This window comes from Setaria italica, chromosome IV (assembly GCF_000263155.2).
Source record: "Setaria italica strain Yugu1 chromosome IV, Setaria_italica_v2.0, whole genome shotgun sequence".
NCBI classification, from domain to species: Eukaryota; Viridiplantae; Streptophyta; class Magnoliopsida; order Poales; family Poaceae; genus Setaria; species Setaria italica.
This window is the reverse complement of record NC_028453.1, coordinates 12715680-12726455: the sequence shown is the minus strand read 5'-3', so window position 1 is coordinate 12726455 and position 10776 is coordinate 12715680. Positions and strand designations below refer to the sequence as shown.

The 10776-nt window shown below is 50.4% G+C and overlaps 1 protein-coding gene across 1 annotated transcript in view; it reads right to left on the bottom strand.

Moving 5' to 3' along the window:
* Positions 1-10776, bottom strand: part of LOC111257057 (amino acid transporter AVT6A-like) — an 18248-nt gene continuing 7472 nt past the window's right edge. The window contains exon 4 of the mRNA XM_022826083.1: positions 1-176. Within this exon, the coding sequence (XP_022681818.1) occupies positions 1-176 (176 nt within the window). The remainder of the gene's footprint in view (positions 177-10776) is intronic.

The window sequence follows — 10776 nt, the reverse complement described above, 5'->3', positions numbered from 1 at the left end:
CTAAGCCGCAATGCATGGAATATCAAGGGAACGTGAGCATAAGGTGAACATCATAGCTCTGACAGCATCATTTAGAACTGAACTGTATGGAATCACAAGATTTAAATCAAAGTTTGCTAGCACATCACAAGATTTGATCTGCAAAGAGTCCTTTAGCTCATTATGAATTGGGTGAACTGCAAAAGGCAATCAGGTATCCTAGTCAGCTGAGAAGCCAGCGAGATTTGGACTTGGTTCCATAAAAGACATCAGCTAAAAAATGTGAACTAGGGAATAGCTAATAAAAGACACCACGCCGCCGCCTACTCCGGGCACGGCAGCCACCCTCCTCGGCTTCACCCCCTCCCCACCGGCGACGGTGTTCCTCTCCCCTACCCCCGTGGACTGCCGTGGCGCGACTGCTGGGCGCTCCCAGGCGCTGAGGTGGCGCGACGGCTCGCCTTCCTCTGGAAGCTCCGGCGAGTCCTCCCTGATCTCGTTCAAGGAGGTTCTTCTTCGTGGTGCGGCGGAGACGGCAGACGCGTCGAGACCCGGTGGCGCTGCTCACCTGGCGTCCCCGTCTGCGGCTCCTCAACCTGCGCCTCGTGTACCGCGCATTGTCCTGCGGCCAGCGGACCGCCACGCCCCTACCAAGCGTGCTCCTAACGCTGAGGGCTGGGGGGCGGCGGAAAGCCGGCGAACTCGCCAAGAGCGTCACCGCCGGGAGCGCCTGCCTCGTCGACGGGTCCCTACGGATCTCCGAGGCAGGTGTTTAACTGTTTCTCTGAGGATCATCGGGCGGCGGCGTGTCGCTCGAAGCCGCGCTGCTTCACCTGCAGGGCAGATGGGCACCGCTCCTACGATTGCCGGCGCCGGCGCGTACCTGACTGCCCACCAGCGCGGCGCCTTGCCTGGAGGCCGGTGGATCGGTCCTCAACGTCGGAACCTCCGGCTACCTCGACCCCTGTGGATATGTTGGACCGCTCCGAGGAACACAGTGGGATGGTGGAGACCATGGGCCGTCGACGGCGGCGTCGAGGCCGGAGCAGGCATGCCAACGGAGGTTGTCAATGCTCCGCCAAGTGCTGCGCCTGCTGCGGATCCTGTTCGGCTGGCGGCGCTCGTCTCTTCGGACTCAAGCGACGAGGAGGCCCCTGCCGTGGCAACCCGCCCCCGGCGGATCCTCGATCGCTCGGCCGCCATCTCACAACGGGAGGAGGACCTAACCCGCGCTCTGGTCGTCACTCGTCACAGTGTTCGGCGACTGCCTCAACGGTTCAGCAGAGGCCGTCTCTGCCACGGTCGCCCGGCGTTCCGAACTTGACGTTGGTCAGCTCCTCGCAAAGATTTCCAAATGGCCCAGGCCCGTTGGGCGGCCCGAGGCCCGACACTAAAAAGCACGGCATGAGCATGGGCCCGGCACAAAGTGAATAGTGCCAGGACTGGCTCGGCACTATGGGCCTGGACCGCCTCCTCGGCACGCTGGGCCAGCACGAGTCCGGCACGATTTTTGGGCTGGCCCGATACGACCCGATCTAACTACCATATAAATGTAGAACCCTAACTTATCCTTTCAATTTTCCCCATCTGATCATCCACGGTCCACCCGTCCCCAGGATCCCAGCCTCCAGGGTCCTCCCACCTTCCTCCCGACCTTCCTGCTTGCTTGGGGATGGTGGCCGCCATGCACACCGTAGGGGGCCTGCTGCGCGGGGGGCCAGCCACCGCTGCTCGAGGCCGCCAAGGGGGGCAACCGCCGCTGCCAGGGGCCGACGCGGGGGCCGGCCGCCGTCGCCATTCGCGAGGGACCGGCCGCTGCCGCCGCCATGGGCCGACGCGGGGGGCCAGCCGCCGCCGCCGCCGCCGCCGCTGGGGGCCTACCGTCTGTGGGAGGCCGGCCGCCGCCGTCCTCCAGGGGCAACTGGAGCCGGCCGCCGCTGCTAGTGCCGGGCCGGGCACTAGCACGGCATGGCCCGTCGTGTTAGTGGGCTGGCCCGGCCAGATAAAAAGGTCGTCAGGCCAGGCCTGGGCCGCCTCCTCGGCACATAGTGCCAGCCCAGTCTGGCACGAAAACCCTTCGGGCCTAATAATGCCGGGTCAGGATGGGTTAGTGCTGGGCTAGCTAGGGCCGGGCGGCCCATTTGGAAAAACTATAGCTCCTCGCCGTTTCGGCCCTGCTAGTTTCCTGATTCTTCTTCTTCCTGACTAGTAAAGTGCACGCACGTGTTTTAGAAAAAACCTTAGAGACTATAAGTTTATCACACTTGAGATCGACCTATTATAATTTGTACATTAATAAGTATACCTAAATAATTGTACATTAATAAGTATACCCTAATTATTTATGGTGAAAAATTTAAACCATACTGTAAATCTTAATTAAAAAACTATACTATAACTATTTCATCATACACTATAGTTACTTATTTTTGCATAGCACAAACAATTACATGCACCATAAATTTCATACTTTATTTGAGATGGACCTTATGCTACCGTCCAATAAGATGCATGCAAGACAAACAACACCCCTTAACACATAGACGGGAGCTTGCATCTAGTATCACATAACGGTACATATCCCATCGGCTGAATATCCATCTCCAGTAAGACGAAGTAAAAAATATTATTTACATCTGAACTAAACTCTGATAATAGGAGGATGCACGTGAGACGTCATGCTAATTGAGCTGTTGTGCATCCATGCTGCCAGACAGCGGTTAACAGATAGCCAACCAGTTCCAAATATTCTGCACCGTGTTATGAATCATAGGTTGAATTGTTACCGTATCCAATCTATACCTAATATTAAAACGAGTAACGTTTCTGCTAATTTTTTTTCGTCCGTCGTAGATCCCACCTGTCATAGGCTCTATCTCCTCCCGTCCGCCCCCTGCACGCCTCCCTCCCATCCCTTCCTCTCTCTCTCCCTTCCGACGCCCGCTTGCTAGCAGGCGCCTCTGCCCTGGCCGGCGCGCCTAGCCTGCTGCGGCGGCGCGGCCACGGCTTCCTTCCTACCGCCAGGCTCCGTCTCCTCCCGTCCGCTGCCAGTGCTCCTCCGCGAGAACCGTCTGTCTCCCTCTTCGCGACTCCTCCCGTCCACCTCCTCTTCCGTTTCTTTCATCCGTTCGCCACTGCCGTGCCTCCTTCTCCGCCCATTTTTTCGGATTGGGCGGGGCCCCCGCCCACAGAGTGTTTCTTCTTCTTGCCCTCGTCCTCCGGGAGCGCGGTGAGGAGGCCGAGCCCTATCGCGGATGAGGCGGAGGCGCTGGAGGGCTAGAGGACGTCGAGCTCGAGGAGGTCGCCGTCGGCGCCTGCAGCGGCGTGGGTGGGGACGGGGAGCGGTGGGCGGGAGAGCAGGAGGCGGTCCATCGCGCCTGCTCCACCTCGGCCTCGGGGCCCCCGCGCGGGAGGCGGCGTGGATCAGCGGCGGCGACGGCGGCCGCGCCGCGACTCCGGCGGTCCGAGCCGACCCGGCCTTGATCTGCGCCGGTGCCCGGCGGCCGCGCCCCTGTCTCCGGGGGGCACGTGTTCTGGCGGACGGAGAAGGATGAGGACGAGAGGGGCCTCGAGGCAACGGAGGCTGCCGTGCGCGTGGTCGCCACGTCCGACTGCATCGAGGAGGACAACACGGCGGCCGCGTCCGCGGCGGTGTCCCTGGCACGTGTGATGCGCCGAGCCGCAGCTCGCGGAGCTGGTTCGCCCCATCGGCCCCGCCGACTTGAAGAGCGGGCTTGACAGGGGCGCCAGGGCGGCGGGGCCCCGACTCCGGCCTTCCCCATCGATCCATGGAGAGGGTGCACATCGGCGACCTCGTCTTCTACTTCCTGCAGGGACACCTCGAGCAGGTACCCTCCCCCGTTTCCACCCCCTCCTCTCTGCTTCCATTGGAGTTAGCTCCGCATTTGACATTTCCATGGACGATGCCCTCAATATGTTCGATGAAATGGGTACACAGTACAATTTTCTTCTTTTCCCGTTCAATTTTGCTTGCTGTTTTGTACAGTCCCCATCTCTATCAGTTGTGCTTGTATATTCAGGTTCAAAATTTAGAGTTCAATAGAGAGATTGACATGAGCTCTATGAGTTCAGCGGAACTGCAATTGTTCAGTGCAATTGATTCAATTTGTGGTGTAGAGATGTAGTTTAGAGAAGGAAATCAAAATATGTTAATCAATTCAAAGAATCTACTGTTTTTTGTTAAGCGAGGCATTTGATCTGTGCATACTATTCATCTATCTATTCTTTTGTTGGTAGAAAGGGATGTTTTAGTTGGTAGAACTGCTTAGTGTTGTATGAATAAAAACTGCATCTTAGTTAACCATGGGCTTACTAAATGCAGGTCAAGTGTTGGAAGTATCCATGGCCAAACCTTTGGCAGATAAGAGACATGATCATTCATACAGGCCTGGAGGAGGTCCTAATTATCCTCTTCCTCCCTACAGTGGTGGTTAGATGGAAGATCCTTATGGTGCTTTTGGTGGTGGCGGTTCTGCATACAACCAGACAGGTGATCCGACCTGCTTAGCCGTTCAGAGAATCACAAATTACATATTGGTGATTCTCTTGACATTATTCAATTCTAATGTGAACTGTGTCTCTGCAGATGACGAATTGCTTGAGCAAAGGAGTCAATTCACGGCTATATTGTTTAGAGATTGTCTATACGTGAATGGATGGAGATGTTTGTATTATTCTGAATTCTAATGTCCTGAATGATTGAGACTTCTTACAAATTTTTAATTTGATTCCTTTATGGTTATGAATCAATTGTGAAAAAACTGAAAGTATCATAGTATCATTTTGTGATACCTTGATTAGTTTAGCTGACTACAAGTTTTGTAGCTATCTTGCTTCCTGCTTACATTATTGATGAACATTTCAGGATGGATCTGTTCTTGCTGCTTACATTTTGTAGATTCCTTGTTTCTTTCTTTTTTATCATGCTTTGTAGCTTTATAATCCATTGGTAGACAGATTGTGATCAACAAAAATGGTAATTGGTACTCATGTTATATTATGTAACTTACATGTGAAGTAAAAGAAATAAATCACCGATAAACTAGAAAAAATCTACTTTTGCAGTTGCAGTGTGAATGGAGCAGTACAAGGGATGCATAGAGGTAATGGACAAGACCATGGGTCCCTCCCAGAATAATCATCTGATTCTTGACACCATGAGATGCTCATATGATCTTCATTATCATTTGGAGGCACCTTACAAGTACGGCCGCATATATGTGATTATGACCCTTTTAGTATAGAAATCTTCGCTCGTGTGAGCTACCAGCTATGGATAGGCAATTCGATTTGTTACCAGCAATAGATACATATGATATGATCCTTATGTTCCCGCTAGATTAACATTTTACCTATGTTGGTTATACTTTGATATTTGCTGTACCAACATGACGTGGCGAGCGCGGCGGTCTCCGGGACGGGGTGAGCGGTGGATCGGGCAGGGGGCCTGCCCGCGGCGCGCTTCTTCTTCTTGCCCTCGTCCTTTGGGAGCGTGGGAGCGCGGCGAGGTGATGGGGATAGACTTTGACCGACTATTGGCGCGACACATTTGAAAGTATTTTCCTGGGATTTGCAGTCTTGTTGCTACAAAACATTATATTAGTATACATAAAAATCAAAGCAAAAGTCATATTAAAATATGATTAGCTACATACAGACCATATAGTAATATATCGATGTAGTTTTCATGTAGGGCATATTTGCTAGTAAAAATAAATAAAATATACTTATATACAAATCATCAAACTAACATGTATTATTATGCTTCCAACACATTGCTATAAACAATGTTCTTAGTTCTCATCCTAGTATAGTCAACATCATTGTTAGGTTTAGCCAAAATCCATGTAGTCTTCCGGGAAACACCTCTTGACAATGCAATATAAAGTTGTCCATGCAAGAACACAGGTTTAGGGAGATATATGCCGACATTAGGTATCGTCTGTCCCTGAGCTTTATTGATAATCATAGCAAAGCTTAGTCTGATAGGAAACTACTTTCGTTTGAACTTGAAAGGGAGTGTAATATCCTCTGAAGGGGACAGAGGTATCCTGGGAAGAAAAACCCTTTTCCCAGCATGTTGTCCATTGACAATCTCAACATCGATTGCGTTATCCTCAAACCCCCCTAACCACCAAACGAGTACCATTACAAAGCCCATTGTGAGGATCAGGGTTTCGAAGGAGTATAACAGGACAATTCTTCTTGACCTTGAGCTCATGAGGTAACCCATTTGGTGTAATTGAGTTGAAAAAATCAAGAGGGTAGTTATTAGATGTGTCATCATCAACCGAGTCATGGTTATAGTACACATTTTCATTGCCTGAGAACATGTCAATCATCCTAGCATTCAGCCCATCAACATGCTCATTTCTTGTGGATAGAATTGCACGCTCCCGCATATATTCCACAGCTATACATTTGCCTTTGAAATCCGAGAAAATGTGCTCAATCAACGTATCAATCGACTTATCAGATTTGTACTCAATGACAATGTCGTCGGGGACCTGCACACAATCATTAATGTATGTTTCTTCAGTTCCACTGCCAATCCTTAAAAGGAATTCAGAGTACCAACCATCACTGTGTGCCCTCATGTTTTGTCGCAGCTGTATCTTTTGTATGTCGTTGTCCCATATATATGAACGCTTCAGTGTCGCATCAGTGATTTGTGCCCTGGTCCCGCGAGGCACTACTGACAAAACTTGTCTAAAGTCTCCTCCGAATACTATAACCTTGCCCCCAAAAGATCAGAATATTCCATTATATCTTGTAATGACCTATCAAGCGTCTCAACTGCTTGTCTCCGTGTCATGGCTATTTCATCCTATATAATCAAAGAGGCTGTACGCAACAATGCTGCCGTACCACTCTGCTTGGTAATGTTACATATGGAATTATTGTCTGCGATCTTGAACCTAGAGTGTGCAGTACGACCACCCGGCATGATATTAGCTGCAATATCAAAAGTCGCGGTAGCGATTGCAATAAGATTCATCGAGTGCACTTTAGCAAGCAATGCCATATACAGGTACGTCTTTCCGGTTCCTCCAGGACCGTCCACAAAGAATACCTTTCCTCGATTATTAACCACATGCTCAAATATTTCATCAAAACCAGCCCTCTGTTTCGCATTCAACGAGTCAATAATTTTCATATCATCTTCTTCAAAACCAAATTTTCTCTCCTCCGCCAACTCTCTGTAGTAGTCTCTTGATGTGTGATCTGTTGTTTAAAAAACATTATGTGAAACTAATGTTAAATTTTTTTTAAGCAACTCTCAAACAGCAAGTTTGTTGAATTATTAATAAAGAGCAACAATTAAAAATATACTTATTTAGCAGTCACCTGATAATATTTATTTAGCAAATGAGGGCAAGAGAAAGTATCATCTTTTATAAGTTACAAAATTCATTTACCACAATATCAAAACACAAATCACAAAAAATCCACATCCGACACTATTGAAACTATCAATCTAGTAACTTGCTAATATGAAATTAAAGTTGCCATGTACATCTGAAACCTATAGTTCACATAACCTCAATTCAGACTATATAAGAAGAGTAGATTATTACACGATATATTTTTCAGGACCACTCACTATAATCATATACAGAAGGATTTATCAAGTATAAGTATATTGATCTATTAATGAGTGCAAATAATTAATGGACATTTAGTGATGGAATTTTCTACACTTTTTTCAGAAAATATCAACATATCTCACCTGACCCATCCAGCTCAGGAAGTCCATAGCTTCGTATGTCCTTGCCCATCGAATGGATGATATCGGCTATGTCCCTAAGCACAAGTTGAGTAACCGATGATGATGGGTAAGGTGGTAGTCTCTGCCATAGATTCAAAGTGCTTGTCCCATAGTTCAAGGATTGTGGTGTACTCACACAACACTGTAATTGTAGCAAACATCCTTCTCAAAGCATAAGGCATTTTAAATGATGTAGCCTCAACAAGTGCATCATCCAAAGATTTATCAGTGTCCACAAGCCCCAGCATATCAGCAGCATCTCTAAAGGACGAACTCAACATGCCACGCACAGTTCGGAGTGAAGCAAATGAAGTTGCTCCTCTAACATGGTTTAGGAGCACACGTAGGTAGTACCTCTCACCTTCTTTAGGGTGTGCAAAAACCAACCTTCCAATCTGAAAACATTTTATTTTCCTAGGCATCTAGATTTTTCTAGACTTAATCCACCTAAAATGCTCTGGAAACTCCCTGTATAGGTACTTGGGTGCATTAGCATCTTCTCTGTTCATCCTAAAGTACTCTGTAAGCATGGACCGCTGCGACTGAGCACGCTGCACCACATCTTCAAGCTTGTCGATCTCATTGAATGGAACCATGTGCATACCAGGAAGATGCACTTGCATTTGCAGAACATGGGGTGACATAGAGTACATTGGAAAACGATACAACCTGTAGGTTGCTTCTATTGCAGTGATGCATCTTGCTTTCCTGTACGGCTTGATCTCATTGACCTTTATAGGTCCATTTTCACCATAGGTTTCAACCAGAAATGAGGAGCAATCATGTCCTTTATAAATGTACGTGTAGATATACTTAATAGACTTGATGCTACAACAGACCTCAACATTAATGTGACAGTTATAACGCATCAAAAGTATTGGGTTGTAGGGACCAATCCATCTGTTGTCCAACCACTTTTTCCTGATAAAAACCTTTTGTCCATCCTGCCACCTTCTGTAAATAGGATATGCATCCTTTCCTTGTTGGGTGCTGTCACAAAACTGGCGAGGATACTTGAAATGACACTCACCGTCAATCATGCATGCACAATGTGGATTAAGAGTTCCACATGGGCTATGCATCATGTGTGTGCAAACAAGTTGATGGAGGAGAGGATATTTAGTTTTATCCGAAAGCTCTGCTGATATATGTTTATCAAAATCGCCAGGCCTCTCAGCTTAGCACTCTTGGCCATAATTAATAGAAAGTGCTCATATGGCAGACCCCTCTTTAAAACTCAGTGACATGTGCCCAAGCAGCCACCTTCTGATAAAAAAATCATGAAGGTCAAGTAGCTTCGCATGATATACCCTCGCAACAATGTCTGGTCTATCCTTAGGGTGTCTGGCCAGGCAACAATTGTTCCATAATCTCCGGCCAGTGTAACCATATTTCCCAATTAATATGACCAGTAAAACGAAGAAGCATATTCATTGTTGAAACCATGTGTATAATAAAATAAACAAACCAAGCAAGTCTTCCAGCACACTAGCATTTTATATTAAGAGGTGTAAAGTACTTGGGAGGATTGAGTAGCTGACTAGTCACAAACATCAGATTATCAGTCAACAGATATTCACACTACTGAATATGAATGTTCAGATTATCACAAACATCAAAATAAGTTCAGTAGCGGAGCTTCACATCAATGCCGGGGTGAAGGGGGGTGCATGGCCCCTTTTGAACTCCACTACCCTCCATGAATGTTCATATTCAGTAGCGGAGCTTCAAATGAATCAACATTCAACATTCCAGGACTTCAAGTTTAGATAATTACCTTTGAAGAGCCAGGAAAGATCACTTCCACGCCATCAGCAACCTCTGGCGCGTATCCTTCGTCAGCATACACGTAATCTTCATGGTCATTGCCTCCACGTCGACGACGGCCACCCACACGTCCACCGCCGCGTCCACCGCCGCCGGCAGCACCACCAGCAGACGCGGAACCAATGAATAGGTTCCTAGTCGCCCGCCCACGACCTCTGCTACCGCCAGTGCCGCCGCCACGGTTTGCACCACCACCTCTGCTTCTCGCGGCGCCGCATCCTCTGCTCCCCCCGGCGCCGCGAACCTTGTCAGCACTTGCGCCGCCACCTCTCGTGGCGCCTCCTCCTCTGCTGTCTCCGCCGCCATTGTGGGCCACGCGAAGCTCGGGGGTGCGAGCACCGCCCCCTCGAGCAACTCCGCCGTGGTCACTCCGGAGGATGTCGGCGTACGAGCTGAAGGCGGGGAACTCGTCGACCTGGGAGTTCAGATCCAAGGCCTGCATCCCGGATCGTGGTCCTTGATACGAATCCGCCTGGGAGTAAAGGTCGAAGGCGCCGGAGGGGAAGGCCGGATCCGGCTGCGAGAAGTGGTCGTCGCCGTGGCCGTCCATGACGACGCGCGAGTGGTGCTTCTAGATCTGAAGCTGGGGCGGAGTGGGGCGCGGCGTGGAGTGGGGCGCGAGGGACGGACGGCGGAGGAGGCGCGGCTGAGGGGGCGCGGCAGAGGGAGCGGCGGCGGAGTGGCGACGAAAGGAAGACGGCGTGGTGGGGAAGAAAAGGAGGGCGACAAAGGGGGCGCGGCGGAGGGAGCGGCGGCGGGGCGGCGGAGTCGCGTCGGCGGAGGGAGCGGCGTAGGAAGCGGCGGAGGGACCGGCGTAGGGAGCGACGGAGGGAGAGGCGAGGGGGGGCGCTGCGGATGGGTGCGGAGGAGGAGGCGCGGCGGAGGGGCGCGGAGGAGGGAGCGAGGCGGAGGGCGCGGCGGAGGGGCGGCGGAGGCGCAGCGGCAGAGGGGCGGCGGAGGCGCGTCGGCGGAGGGAGCGGAGGAGGGAGCGACGGATCGGGCACGGCGGAGGGAGCGGAGGAAGGGGCGAGATCCAGACGGGAGGGAAGGGAGTGGCGGCACGCGTGCGGGAGTGGGAGGAGACAGGATGGGGAAGGGAGTGGGGGTACCGGTGGAAATATGGAGGAGGGGGACCACTTTTAGCACTTGTAGTCCATTTTAGCACCTCTTGAAGGGCTAAT